We start from the raw sequence: 15,544 nt of genomic DNA, 5'->3' as shown, positions 1-15,544 counted from the left end.
GCAACATCCAACAATTTAAAAGATGTTACTGAGTTAGAGTTCATGGAAGAGAAATTAACATTCAATTCTCTGGCAACAGCTCTGATGGACATTCCTGCAGTCAGCATGCCAATTGTACGCTCACTCAAAACTTGAGACATCTGTGACATTGTGTTTTATGACAAAATTGCACATTTCAAAGCAGCCTTTTATTCTCCCAGCACAAGGTCCACCTGTGTAATGATCATGCTGTTTAATCAGCTTATTGATATGCCACAATTGTCAGGTGGATTGATTATTTTGGCAAAGGATAAATGCTCACTTAAAGGGTTGTGAACAACTGTGTGCACAACATTTGAGAGAATTAAGCTTTTTGTTCATATGGAACATTTCAAGGATTTATTTTATTTATTTCAGCCAAGAAACATGGGACCAACACTTTACATATTGTGTTTATGTAGCGTAGCTTCCCTCTGACAGGTGAGATGGATATCTGTGGTGTGTTTCCCCACGTTGTTCAGTGATTTACATGGCTGTTTACAAGGCTGATCTGTGTCCCTTGTGGCTGTCCTGTTTACTCTGTGCTGCTGGGAGGCAGCTGACCACTAACGTCACAAATAAATCATCTGGAACCCCATCAAAAATGTTGGGTCGGGAATCTGAATAACAGCCTCTTATTCTTGTTCATAACTAGTCAGGGCTAGAACTGTGCTTGAAGTACTAAGTGCATTTTCAACCTTGTTTGTATTTCACAATACACTTGCGCATTCACTGGTTAGCTTGTGGATGGTAATGTTTAACTGTTTAAACTGATGACAATGCAGATTAAGTTTAAGTTAAACATCAAATGTTGTGTTTTTGATAGAGGAAGAAATAAAAGTGAACAATATAAGCATTTTCAAATTATTTAATTCAAACTTTTTGTAAAATTACAAAAATGAAAGTTTAACAGAAACCCACTGGGTTCAGATTGACTGATGTATGGAATAGCAACATGCCATTCTGATACAATCTAACACATACAGTAGTATGGTAATATGTCTTTGTATTCATCCTGCAAAAGTATACATTTCAATAGATAAACTGGTAAATAGCAACATGATAACTAACATATATACATACGTCTGTACCTGATAAACATTCACAACACTGCATGATCCAAGGTTTTCCCTAGGCACTCACAATTCAAAACCAACAATGTAAACTCAACATCAGTTACATTTCAGATAAGGCAATATATTCTGAGAAGTAACAACTCCAAGGTCAAAATATCCACCTGGAATGAATACCTTTGCGTAACTTTTGAACTATCAAAGCATAGGACTCTTTCTGCTCAGACATTTTCAACGTTTTAGTTACAATGTATCAAAAATAATGGCCATGTTATATTATACACCCTGAACAGGAAAGGATTCACAACATACAGGAATAAATCTATTGTAGATTTCAACAACAAAATCTGTTTCAGTAGCTTTCAAAGTGCTTTACATTATATACAGTAGATAAGGTGTGTTATCTTATATTATGTTGCACCTACCTGCTACAACAATGTGCTGTGCAGTAATTAAATTTCTAATAACAGTCATGTAAAGAGCAGGCTCCATTTCTCAACACAGCCTAGTATATAATCATTCAAAAAAATACTGTTAATCTGCTTTAAATCCAAAGTTTAATTAGTTCACGACTTGATCACTCTATATTACACTCTTTCCACCACAATATAAATATTGTGCAACATTGCAATTTGAAGGCAAAGGCATCACTTTGGTTCTTTAACAGATGATGTAGAGGCTCAACATTTAGCCTAACTATGGACTGGGTGGGAATTTACCTGTTATGAATGAAGACCGTTGTTAGAAAGCAGAAACGTAACATTTAGCCTGAAGCACTACTCAGAATAAGTCAAATGTTTAGTTAACAATGTGAGACACCAAATGTGAGAACTCACCTCAGAGTACAGTGGTGGAGGCTGGAACCTGAACTCCTGGATGTAAACAAAGGCTGGTCCACCAAGCTGTCTCTCTAACTCCTCGGACTGAGAGTAAGAGGGGCTGTGCAGTTCAAACTCTTCCTCAGACACCACATCTGCGTAGTTAGGGGGGGCTGGGGATTAACCAGAAGGTAAACAACGTCAGAATCAACTTTGTATCTACTCAAGACTGTGTTGGTGAAAGCTTCAACACAAATACATGAAGGTAGACCATGACAATAAACGGGAGTTCATATGTGTGTGTGAGAGCATTTTTGTAATGCCTCTCCTTACCTTCAGGCACTTCAGGAAGCGCCAGTGCGAGCCAGCTCATGTCCATGCTGAAGTGCCTGCTCAAGCTGGAGCTTCTGCTTTCAAGGCCATTGTATGGTATACTACCAATCACAATGGGAAGCTCCACCTTGAGTTTCTTAGCACCTGGTATCTGTGCCATGACCTCCACATAGGAAAGGAAATAAGCAGGCATACATTATACCATCTGAATGCTGACTTAGTTGAAATCACCTTATTTACCTATTACTTACTGTAGCATACACACAAAGGAAAAAACATGCAGATGATATAACAACACAACGTAGTCTACAATGGCATTATTTACCACACTTTAACAATTTAATAGATTAGAGTAACAAAGTATCCATAGAAAAGGGCACTCACTACCAGGGAGTATTCCACTCTGATGACTGAAGAGTTGAGAATTGAGGCAGAGACAAGTGGGATCTTCAGTGTTTTTCCATTCCAGGTGTCTGTGCAGCCTGATGGAATGTGGTTACCCCTCACACTGGCAACCAACTTTGTATGACTTTTTGTTTTGCCATTTGCCATGAAGGTCTGTATTTGGTAGATAGCTGCTTTAGGCACGATGAGTCGAGAAGAAAAGTTTTCAATCACAGCATAGATGGGGATTGACTCTCCTAGAATGAAGAAATTAATCTTGAGGAAAAAGATGAATCTTGAGGACATTGAACTATAATTTAACTGTTGTTATTAGAGACAGCACATCTTCATTCATTATAACATGAATGATGAAAAACAAACTTTAGAAACATTTTTACCGTTACAGTAGCCCCTTCTGTTGATATTGACATTCAGAGAGATGGGGCCTGAGGTAAAAATCCAACAGCCAATCATCTTCTTGTTGTTTGTAGACACAGAGGACTGCAAAATAATGACAAACGAGTCAAGGGAGATTTCCAAGAATGCTACTTTCACTTAACATTTTGCTAAATGTTTTGTGGTTACTGTCGGACACACCAACAACATTTAAAAGAAGTTCCCACAGTCAGACTTGAAAATCTGAAAGGTGTCATCTATGTTTTAATAGACAGCAAGACGGTTGAGAGCCAATGTGTTGCATGTATGAAAACCAAACTGACCATCCTTTCCATCCAACTCACAAAATGGTTAAAAACATACAGTAGGACAAAACATACAAAACACACAAAAACTGACGTGCCAATGCAATCAACTTATCACTCACCAGTAACCATGGGGAATTGACATCAACATGGCTGATAACAGAGAATTCTCTGTTGACAGTTTGATCTTGATTCAAGGGCCTCTGTAATACAGCAGTCACCTCATAGCAAACACTCCCATACTTCCCCTTAAAAGAGGTAACAAGGGGCCTGGAAGACATTATGGAATGTCACTCATTATTAATTTGACAAAAAAGCCTAATTAGTTCAGGCATGCTGAAAAGTGTACAATGAAAGTCTCCATTAGCTGTTGCAGTTAATACAGTAGCCAGACATCATCATGAGGCAAATCAAGCTTTGATTGCATCATTTCCTATACCGCCTGAAAAGTTCTCACTCACGTTTGAGTGAGCTCCACATGAAAGGGGAACTCATAATGCCCTTCATCAAGACTGATGAATTCCTCACCATCTGAAACAAAAGACAATTCAGTCAAATATTTTACAACAATTTTATTATAATCACTGACTGGAAAGCATAGGGCCTGCTAAAGGTCTAGCGATTCCATAACTTCCTAAAGGTAGTGTACATTACAGCCTTGATAAAATTCTTTGTTACATCAAAATCCAGCCTGGTCTCAGACTAGATATAACATAGTAATCTAGAGGGTGGATGGATGGATGGATGGATGGATGGATGGGTAGCTGTATAACGTGAACGTCTAGCAACTCAAAGGTTGCGTGTTCGAATCTCAGCATGGACAACTTTAGCAACTTTTCAACTATTATTTATTTGTTCTTGGGAACTACTTAGCATGTTAGCTTTCATATGCCTTATTAACAAACAACTATGCAATCTGTAAATACAAAAACAATGGTAAAATTACAAGCCTAGTTGGTTTAGCCACGGAAAAGACAGGAACCTTTCCCCTAGCATGATTGGCTGAGATAATGGATAGTTTGGACAGATGAGTTCGGATTGGTCTGCCATGAAGCATGCTTCTTTCTATAACATGAGCTGGTCAGTATGTGTAGATAATCCTTGCTACTGCTGATTTTTTTAAAGATATAACGTTAGCCATAGAGATCTGCAAAAGTGCTGCTACTGCTCTCAACATTGCTGCCCAGAATATAGCAGGCGCTATCAACAAAGTTCAGTGGGAAAAAGTTTTGATGGACTACTTTTCTGCACAAGGTCAGTGTGAACCAGAGTTACTCAACACAACAAGCTGTAGCTAGCTACAAACCTAACGGAAAAGAGACGCTGCCGTGAAGCGTTCATCCATGTATACGGGTACGAGTCTTGCTACTTTTTCAGATTATACGTTTCTAATTTTGTCAGAAAGTCATTTTTATTGCAAGTTAAAGCTTACTGTTTGCTAGTTAGCGTACATTTGTTTGCTGGCTCGCTAGATACATTTGTGTATGATCTGTGTAAAAATATTAATTATATTTGAAATTGCTAGTTATAGCCTAATGTTAGCTAGCTAGCTAACATTGCACCTAGTTGGTTAGCGTTTAGCTACCTGCAGATTCATACTCCAGCATGTCATGCATAGTGGCTAGCTATGACAATCCGTTTGTACTGTAGCTACGGATTGGGATTATGGTAAAATGTTTAGCTAGCTAGCTACATGTAAACAAAAAAATACCACTTTGCAAGAGAATGATTACATGACCCATCAAGTTAGCCAGGTGTGTCTGGGGGTAATTATGGCCATCTATTGTATTTAATGAACACATGTACATGTCCAGACAATAGTGACCCATCCACTTAGCTAGATGTCTGTGTGTGTGGGGGGAGGGGGTTATAGTATTTATTTCACATGACCCATACATTTAGATAAGTGTCTGGGTGAACTTGAACTTCTTTGAGGAAAAGATCATGATCATAAGAAAGCAAATTACAGACTCCTCTTTAAATCTACGTATTCCTCCAAAGCTCAGTTGTCCTGAGTCTGCACAACTATGCCAGGACCTAGGATCAAGAGAGACACTCAAGTGTTTTAGTACTATATCTCTTGATACAATGATGAAAATAATCATGGCCTCTAAACCTTCAAGCTGCATACGCGCTAGTGGCCCTATTCCAACTAAACTACTGAAAGAGCTGCTTCCTGTGCTTGGCTCTCCTATGTTGAACATAATAAACAGCTCTCTATCCACCGGCTGTGTACCAAACTCACTAAAAGTGGCAGTAATAAAGCCTCTCTTGAAAAAGCCAAACCTTGACCCAGAAAATATTTGTAAAACTATCGGCCTATATCGAATCTTCCATTCCTCTCAAAATTTTTTGAAAAAGCTGTTGCGCAGCAACTTTCTGAAGACAAACAATGTATATGAAATGCTTCAGTCTGGTTTTAGACCCCATCATAGTACTGACTGCACTTGTGAAGGTGGTAAATTACCTTTTAATGGCGTCAGACCGAGGCTCTGAATCTGTCCTCGTGCTCCTAGACCTTAGTGCTGCTTTTGATACCATCATTCGCCACATTCTTTTGGAGAGATTGGAAACCCAAATTGGTTTACACGGACAAGTTCTGGCCTGGTTTAGATCTTATCTGTCGAAAAGATATCAGTTTGTCTCTGAATGGTTTGTCCTCTGAAAAATCAACTGTAAATTTCAGTGTTCCTCAAGGTTCCGTTAAAGGACCACTATATATTTTACCTCTTGGGGATGTCATTTGAAAACATAAAGTTAACTTTCAACGCTATGCTGATGTAGCCGATGTGAAATGGTTAGCTAGTTAGCCGTGGTGCGCGCTAGTGGCGTTTCAATCGGTGACGTCACTTGCTCTGAGACCTTGAAGTAGTGGTTCCCCTTGCTCTGCAAGGGCCGTGGCTTTTGTGGAGCAATGGGTAATGATGCTTTGAGGGTGACTGTTGGTGTGTGCAGAGCGTCCCTGGTTCACGCCCAGGTCGGGGCGAGGGGACGGACGTAAAGTTTATACTGTTACACGGATGACACACAGCTGTACATTTCAATGAAACACGGTGAAGCCCCAAAATTGCCCTCGCTAGAAGCCTGTGTTTCACACATAAGGAAGTGGATGGCTGCAAACTTTCTACTTCTAAACTCAGACAAAACAGAGAAGCTTGTTCTAGGTCCCAAGAAACAAAGAGATCTTCTGTTGAATCTGACAATTAATCTTGAGGGTTGTACAGTCAACTCAAATAAAACTGTGAAGGACTTTGGCGTTACTCTGGACCCTGATCTCTCTTTTGACAAACATATCAAGACTGTTTCAAGGACAGCTTTTTTCCATCTACGTAACATTGCAAAAATCTGAAACTTTCTGTCTAAAAATGATGCAGAAAAATGTATCCATGCTTTTGTTACTTCTAGGTTAGACTACTGCAATGCTCTACTTTCCAGCTACCCGGATAAAGCACTAAATAAACTTCAGTTAGTGCTAAATACGGCTGCAAGAATCCTGACTAGAACCAACATTTTTTATCATATTACTCCAGTGCTAGCCTCCCTACACGGGCTTCCTGTTAAGGCAATGGCTGATTTCAAGGTTTTACTGCTAACCTACAAAGCATTACATGGGCTTGCTCCTACCCATCTTTCCGATTTGGTCCTGCCGTACATACCTACACGTACAAGACGCAGGCCTCCTAATTGTCACTAGAATGTCTAAGCAAAAAGCTGGAGACAGGGCTTTCTCCTATAGAGCTCCATTTTTATGGAATGATCTGCCTACCCATGTGAGAGACGCAGACTCGGTCTCAACCTATCAGTCTTTACTGAAGACTCATCTCTCCAGTAGGTCATATGATTGAGTGTAGTCTGGCCCAGGAGTGTGAAGGTGAACGGAAAGGCTCTGGAGCAAAAAAACGCCCTTGCTGTCTCTGCCTGGCCGGTTCCCCTCTCTCCACTGGGATTCTCTGCCTCTAACCCTATTACAGGGGCTGAGTCACTGGCTTACTGGTGCTCTTCCATGCCGTCCCTAGGAGGGGTGCGTCACTTGAGTGGGTTGAGTCACTGATGTGATCTTCCTGTCTGGGTTGGCGCCCCCCCTAGGTTGTGCCGTGGCGGAGATATTTGTGGGCTATACTCGGCCTTGTCTCAGGATGGTAAGTTGGTGGTTGAAGATATCCCTCTAGTGGTGTGGGGGCTGTGCTTTGGCAAAGTGGGTGGGGTTATATCCTGCCTGTTTGGCCCTGTCTGAGGGTCTCATCGGATGGGTCCACAGTGTCTCCTGACCCCTCCTGTCTCAGCCTCCAATATTTATGCTGCAGTAGTTTGTGTCGGGGGGCTAGGATCAGTCTGTTATATCTGAAGTACTTCTCCTGTCTTATCCGGTGTCCTGTGTGAATTTAAGTATGCTCTCTCTAATTCTCTCGCTCTCCTTCTCTCAGAGGACCTGAGCCCTAGGACCTTGCCTCAGGACTACCTGGCATGATGACTCCTTGCTGTCCCCAGTCCACCTGGCTGTGTTGCTGCTCCAGTTTCAACTGTTCTGCCTGCGGCTATGGAACCCTGACCTGTTCACCGGACGTGCTACCTGTCCCAGACCAGCTATTTTCAACTCTCTAGAGACAGCCGGAGCGGTAGAGATACTCTCAATTATTGGCTATGAAAAACCAACTGACATTTACTCCTGAGGTGGTGCTGACTTGTTGCACCCTCGACAACTACTGTGATTATTATTATTTGACCATGCTGGTCATTTATGAACATTTTAACATCTTGGCCATGTTCTGTTATAATAGCCACCCGGCACAGCCAGAAGAGGACTGGCCGCCCCTCATAGCCTGGTTCCTCTCCAGGTTTCTTCCTAGGTTTTGGCCTTTTAGGGAGTTTTTCCTAGCCACCGTGCTTCTACACCTGTATTGCTTGCTGTTTGGGGTTTTAGGCTGGGTTTCTTGACAGCACTTTGAGATATCAGCTGATGTAAGAAGGGCTATATAAATACATTTGATTTGATTTGGGTAAGCGTAATCTAATAATTATAAAGTATTTATACAGTATTTTTATCTGGACACTTTCAGAATAGGTCAGATTAGGATATAGGTAAAGATAGTGTATTTTTACCTGGAGTTTTTCTTTATTGTAAAGAGATGGGTGGGGCTAAGCCTTAAGAGGATGTGAATGATGCTGAATAGGTGTAGACAAAGAAGAGCTATCCAGTAGGTCTACCAAAAACATGTCAGGGCCATTTTCTCAACAAAAAATTCAATAAAAAGAAACTGGGGTTACAAGTTTATCAACTTTCAAAGCAGAATTACGTTCTCATTGTTGCTCAACGGCAGTGTATAATATACCATTTTGTAGCTCGGAGTCTCTACTTTTATCCAATGTAAAATAAAACACCATTTCAAAGCCTAGCAAATGTCTAGCAACCCAAAGGTTGCATGTTCGAATTTCATCAGACAACTTTAGCAAATTTTTAGCTACTTACAACTACTTAGCATGCCAGCTAACCCTTCCCCTAACCACAATCCTTTTAGCTAACCCCCAGCCTAGCTAACGTTAGCCGCAGCAAATTGGAATTCATGACATATTATACATTTAGCAAACTCTTAACATATCATACAAAATGGATTATGGATGTCCACAAATTAATACATACCATACGAAAAATATCACACTAAATTAAGTGTTCAAATTCATGTACAGAATAATACGAAATGCTCTGAGACCAGGTTTCAAAATCAGATCAGTACCTGATGTTTCTTTGAGAGTTTGAGATATGCAGAAGTATTCCACCTGCTCACACTGAGATGATGTGTTTGCTATAACAGCACTGCTCGGTGATGATGCTTTTCGAGTCCCTTCACCCCAACAGACCTGGGCACATCCTCTGGTCGATATTTTGACAGCTTTGATTTGTACCGACACACCAGTCGACACCTCGACTACAACGTGTCCAGAGAGAACTTCACCAGGACTGTATTCACGCTTGTCTTCATTGTTGAACATGATACAGAATACCTTCACTTTGTCAGCCATCGTTGGACGTTACTTATGTAAAAGGAGACAGGTGGTTTTATACATAAGTCTATAATGATGATGATCAGAAGCTCTAACGTTCTCACTAGAATAGATTGCCTATCGACTAGACTAGAAATATGAAAATCTTAAATTTACCTGTTGTCCTGGGATTCGATATGGGAACGTCAAACTCGAATTTGGCAACGGACCAGCTAGTAACACATTTCATGAGAAACATTCAATAGAATAGGTCAAACACAACTGACATGATCATTGTTTTACATTACAGTAATTGGGCCAATTTCCCACGCTGTCCAGAGAAAGCGGGGTTGCAGAGCGAATGATTTAGCTACACCCAGAGAGCTCAGGGGCGTATTCATTACGCGGATTCTGTTGAAAAACATTCTTAAACGGAAGCAAACAGAACGAAACGGGGAGGGACCTGTCTGAATTTCTCCAATAGAAACTCCAGTTTTGGACTAATGATTACACCCAAGTATACGCAATAATTGGGTTTGACTTTGGAACGTATAGGCTCTACCATTGGACAGAATTTTCACTGTGATGACGGACTGTACACAGCCAAAAAAGTACGATATTTACCATCACGCATGATACATTACATTGGTCCAATGGGGGACAAGCCAGTGCGCGTGAACAGGTGAGTCATGAGGAGATTCGATTCTGTCTTTAGCGCCAAGGTGGGCGTAGTTTGTAACGTGTGATAAGTGATTGCATTCGTTTTGGGAACCGGGCTTCAATCCTGAGTCACAAAAAAGTGAGGTAGGTTATGCACGTTGCGTAATGTTTAGGATACTCTGTTTTCACATATGCAAAAGTGATTGCTTTTGATAAAAACGGAAAACTAGTTTGAACATTCGAAGATATATTTTATGAAAAATAGATATTGTATGTTTCTGAATGACGCATCACGCTGTTGACAACATGACTGCAATGCAGAATACTGTCTGATTTTAGCAGGCTGCGCCTCCCTCACCGGCTTCGCCCGTGTGTTGCATTGTGGGTATACCAATCGTCCGACTTGCGACTACATCAGAGACAGTACAGTATGAAGATGGGCAGAAGCTGCTCCAGTGGATGCTGGTGGGAGGAGCTATAGGAGTACGGGCTCATTATAATGGCTGGAATGGAATTGATGGAGTCCAGTGAAAAACGTGGTTTCCATATGTTTGATCCATTCCGTTTATTTAATTCCAGCCATTACAATGAGCCGACTTCTTATAGCTCCTTCCTACCAGCCTCCAGTGTGCTTCTCCAATAGAAATCCCCAATCACACTTGTAGGCGGTGTCATGGCAACGTTGGCAGCTAAATTCATGGGCAGAGACGTCATCTGGTCTAATGGTCTGAATTGTGCATGTGCAAATCCTCAAATCAGACACTCCTTCAATATAAAGTTGTTTTTGACAAAAATGTGTAATTTTGTCACTTTCATGTTGGCGTAATAACTACTGAAGACATTGGCTTGATTCTAGGTTGTGCCTTTTAGATTTAATAAAAATGTACAACTAAGTAAACATTTTCACTTCTCTAATAGATTTTTCAAACCCCTAGTCTGCTTGGTCTGTTTCACAAGTGTTCCTGGAAGTCTCGTGATTTTGCACCTCTGTGTTTAGAAACTCTGTGACTATATGTCAACTGCATGACCTTTACAACAACCAATTCCTCCTCACCAACTGCATCTCGAAGTCAGAACCAAGGCATTGTGGAAGACAACCAGTTTTTTGGGAAGCAAAAGGCACTACATTCACAAAAATGCTTAATGTCGCCAACTAACATGGGTTATTATCAATGCATGTTTATTGTTTTGGATGGATGACTATTTAGAGCTTAAATTCATCTTTATCCGTTCAATCTAATTACATAGGCCTACATGTGATCCACATTTCTAAATTAAATACGTGAAATATCCTACTTGCGACAATATAGCTAATGTATTTATCTAGATGTTGTTGTAATGCTGTGTCCTATGTTATAGCATAACATTTGTCTGGTCTGTAATATTGTTATCACCAAACAAATTCACATTTGTTGATTGTCTATCAAGTGTGAATACAATTGAATACATATTGTAGGCTACACATGGGTTATTGTAGGGGATTTCTACACTGGCAATGTTAAAGGCTTAGTCTGAGCATGTACCCCAGACTCGGGGTAAATACCAAGTGCATTTGACTGCTTGGCATGTTGTTTACCCAGTAATTTATGTGAACTAATGTACATGTATAATCTAATCCTTTTCTGTGCAGTGAGTGTTTTGTCCTTCCTGTGATTGAATCAAATTCTGTTCTTTACATGCTTACTGACAAAAGCATCATACAGGTTGAGCATTAAATAAATACAATCCAGGCTGTAGTGATGCTGACATGCAATAAATTACCATACGGTAAGAATCTTTGTGGACTCCATTTAATCACATCTGTTACAATTCCATTTTGCACGATCAAAAATAATAGTGGCATGATGTAATGGGAAACAGCAGAGAATATCCCATATGCTGCAAAAACACCTATGTTCTCATTCTAGTAGCCCATGAACTACCTGGTTATATTTTGAGAAAAACATCACAAAAATACAAAACAAGTCTTGTGAATGCTAGAAAGAGCTTGGGCCGGTATCCAATTACCTTATCAGGATATTAATTACTTGGACCATTTTGATCTTGTTCAGCTCTGTGTAGGAGAATTGGAAACTCGATAGCATCCATTTAATCTGCAACAACAATGGCGAAATCCATGTCTGCCATTGTCGCGTTTCCTGGAAACAGCAGTTGTCCGACTTGCTGTTGGTGCATATGTACCTCCCCCAACTTTGTCGACTTCTGTCTACTTTTGGCTTACCATTCAAACTCGCCCACTACTTGGCCAAAGCCTATGGGGAAATATTTTTATTTTTTGGGATAAACACTGAAAATATGGTTTGTGGTAAACAGGCTTAGGAGATCTTATACATTTTGTTCTATAAGTTAATCTTCATCAGCTAATTTCACTTTTCGTGGATTTTGAAGCATTTATGTAATCAAAACAAGCACAAAGCTGACTGATTATTTCATAGAACAAAATGTATAAGATCTAAGTACTTGCTTTTGGGAAACACTCTTTCACAGCAGGTTAGGAGAACTTATGCCGCAGGTTAGGAGAATTAACCCAGCAGGTTAGGAGACTGAGGTTAAGGTTAGGAAAAATATTAGGGTTAGCGAAAATGTTCTCCTAACCTGCTACGAAAATGATTGTTTCGAAGTGGTGTGAAAAGTGTCCCCTTGTTTTCGGTGTTTATCCCAAAACCACATTCTTTCCCCATTAATTTCCCCCATAGGAATGGCTGAAAAGAGGTAGACATTTGTTTTATGACTATAAGCTGGTGAGCTCTATGTTATGTTGCATTATCCATGTGGACAGTCAGTGCTACTCTCACTCCCAATAATACATGTTTCCATAGATAAGAGATGATGGAGAGGAGGAAGAAACAAGAAATCCTTAAGTGATTCATTTTATATTCCTTTATGGTGTAAAATGATTGCATGCACATTCTAAATATACAGTGGGGAGAACAAGTATTTGATACACTGCCGATTTTGCAGGTTTTCCTACATACAAAGCATGTAGAGGTCTGTAACTTTTATCATAGGAACACTTCAACTGTGAGAGACGGAATCTAAAACAAAAATCCAGAAAATCACATTGTATGATTTTTAAGTAATTATTTTGCATTTTATTGCATGCAATAAGTATTTGATACATCAGAAAAGCAGAACTTAATATTTGGTATAGAAACCTTTGTTTGCAATTACAGAGATCATATGTTTCCTGTAGTTCTAGACCAGGTTTGCACACACTGTAGCAGGGATTTTGGCCCACTCCTCCATACAGACCTTCTCCAGATCCTTCAGGTTCCGGGGCTGTCACTGGGTAATACGGACTTTCAGCTCCCTCCAAATATTTTCTATTGGGTTCAGGTCTGGAGACTGGCTAGGCCACTCCAGGACCTTGATGCTTCTTACAGAGCCATTCCTTAGTTGCCCTGGCTGTGTGTTTCGGGTCGTTGTCATGCTGGAAGACCCAGCCACGACCCATCTTCAATGCTCTTACTGAGGGAAGGAGGTTGTTGGCCAAGATCTCGCGATACATGGCCCCATCCATCCTCCCTTCAATACGGTGCAGTCGTCCTGTCCCCTTTGCAGAAAAGCATCCCCAAAGAATGATGTTTCCACCTCCATGCTTCACGGTTGGGATGGTGTTCTTTGGGTTGTATTCATTCTTCTTCTTCCTCCAAACACGGCAAGTGGAGTTTAGACCAAAAAGCTCTATTTTTGTCTCATCAGACCACATGTACTTCTCCCATTCCTCCTCTGGAACATCCAGATGGTCATTGGCAAACTTCAGACGGGCCTGGACATGCGCTGGCTTGAGCAGGGGGACCTTGCGTGCGCTGCAGGATTTTAATCCATGACGGCGTAGTGTATTACTAATGGTTTCCTTTGAGACTGTGGTCCCAGCTCTCTTCAGGTCATTGACCAGGTCCTGCCATGTAGTTCTGGGCTGATCCCTCACCTTCCTCATGATCATTGATGCCCGAGGTGAGATCTTGCATTGAGCCCCAGACCGAGGGTGATTGACCGTCATCTTGAACTTCTTCCATTTTTTAAATAATTGCGCCAACAGTTGTTGCCTTCTCACCAAGCTGCTTGCCTATTGTCCTGTAGCCCATCCCAGCCTTGTGCAGGTCTACAATTTTATCCCTGATGTCCTTACACAGCTGTCTGGTCTTGGCCATTGTGTAGAGTTTGGAGTCTGTTTGATTGAGTGTGTGGACAGGTGTCTTTTTTACAGGTAACGAGTTCAAACAGGTGCAGTTAATACAGGTAATAAGTGTAGAACAGGAAGGCTTCTTAAAGAAAAACTAACAGGTCTGTGAGAGACTGAATTCTTACTGGTTGGTAGGTGATCAAATACTTATTGCATGCAATAAAATGCAAATGAATTACTTAAAAATCATACAATGCGATTTTCTGGATTTTTGTTTTAGATTCCGTCTCTCACAGTTGAAGTGTACCCTTGATAAAAAATTACAGACCTCTACATGCTTTATAAGGAAAATCGGCAGTGTATCAAATACTTGTTCTCCCCACTGTATGTGTAGTATAGCCTACTGCCAATTAAGCTTGTGCAATACTTTTTTATTACTATAAAAGTAAATAAAGATCTAAATCTGCAAATCCATATAGGTTCATCTACAATAAAGATATATAATGTAATGTACTATTATATTACTATAGTGCTAGCCTATATTACATTAATAGATTATGGAGTTTGTAGATGATACATTGAAGCATGATTTATGTTTTTTGTTACTATAAAAGTATTGCCTACAGTAAACTCAGAATCAGGCTATTATTCTAAGATGTCTTGAAAGGAAAAAGGAAAATGTACTAGTGAGCCTAGGTCCTATCCTACAGGAGTAGTATTACAGAATAGTAGCAATATGTCATTCTATCACTACCATGCTATGTGCCATTCTGTCTCTAGGCTAGTATGATCTCTATTCACTGTTCTTGTATTGCCAATGCATTGAATCTTATAAGGTTAAAATGTGTAGTTGAAAGGTAGCGATGCTTGGATCGAAACCTACTCCAAGGCAGAGAAGAAAGGGGATTTAAAATAGTGTCATATAGTGCATGGTATGATGAGATTATTCGGCATGAATGAAAAAGGAAGGTCAAAACCAGGTTACTGAATGCAATAATCTCAGTTACATGCGCCATCAGTATGGAAAATGTACAAGTTAGCAGATTACGTCCTTGTGTGTGTGTGTGTGTGTAATGTGGCACACAGACTGCTGGATGCTACAAACTCCCCTGTGGGCTAATAGATTCGAGATGACATGCTCTCCGGTACTGTGCTGAATGTTCACTGAACTTTCTGGCACAAAGGCTGCCTCTAAAGTGGGTTCAACCAAAGGTTAATATAAACAAACAGCAGAAAATGGAGAGCCAAGGATTATTTAATGTTGGGATGACTGACAAATCCTTCATTGCCATTAGCCCCTGGCCTCCACCTATGCCCCTTCCAAAAATATATAGGGACTTTACAATGTTTTGTTCATGATGTGCTGTATTAAATTCTAGCTGTTGAGGGCCAAATATTCTCCATGCTTCATTGTACAGTTCTAGTTGTATTGTAATGTAGAGAAACTCCCCT

General features: G+C 40.4%; 1 protein-coding gene across 1 annotated transcript; it reads right to left on the bottom strand.

The window, feature by feature from the left end:
• Positions 1-872: 872 nt before the first annotated feature.
• LOC109867549 (arrestin domain-containing protein 4) lies at positions 873-9,711 on the bottom strand. Its single transcript, XM_020456757.2, has 9 exons — positions 9,484-9,711; positions 9,060-9,357; positions 3,789-3,858; positions 3,450-3,597; positions 3,025-3,127; positions 2,627-2,883; positions 2,243-2,405; positions 1,928-2,082; positions 873-1,810 (listed from the first exon to the last, which is right to left on the bottom strand). Exons 2-9 carry the CDS (start codon positions 9,343-9,345, stop codon positions 1,784-1,786), a joined length of 1,209 nt encoding a protein of 402 aa, XP_020312346.1. The 5' UTR covers positions 9,346-9,357; positions 9,484-9,711; the 3' UTR covers positions 873-1,783.
• Between the last annotated feature and the right edge of the window lie 5,833 nt (positions 9,712-15,544).

The sequence above is a fragment of the Oncorhynchus kisutch genome, linkage group LG22 (assembly GCF_002021735.2).
Source record: "Oncorhynchus kisutch isolate 150728-3 linkage group LG22, Okis_V2, whole genome shotgun sequence".
Lineage (NCBI taxonomy): Eukaryota > Metazoa > Chordata > Actinopteri > Salmoniformes > Salmonidae > Oncorhynchus > Oncorhynchus kisutch.
Note: the sequence above shows the minus strand (reverse complement) of the source record. Positions and strands in the feature narration are given on the sequence as shown.

What these genes read in the sequence shown, in the direction of transcription:
- LOC109867549 (XM_020456757.2), bottom strand. Translation starts at nt 9,345, where the DNA reads ATGGCTGACAAAGTGAAGGTATTCTGTATCATGTTCAACAATGAAGAC. An exon ending in TCAATTCCCCATGGTTACTG is followed by an intron (nt 3,128 to 3,449) that starts GTGAGTGATAAG and finishes ATTATTTTGCAG; the next exon opens with TCCTCTGTGTCTACAAACAA. An exon ending in GCTTCCTGAAGTGCCTGAAG is followed by an intron (nt 2,083 to 2,242) that starts GTAAGGAGAGGC and finishes GTTAATCCCCAG; the next exon opens with CCCCCCCTAACTACGCAGAT.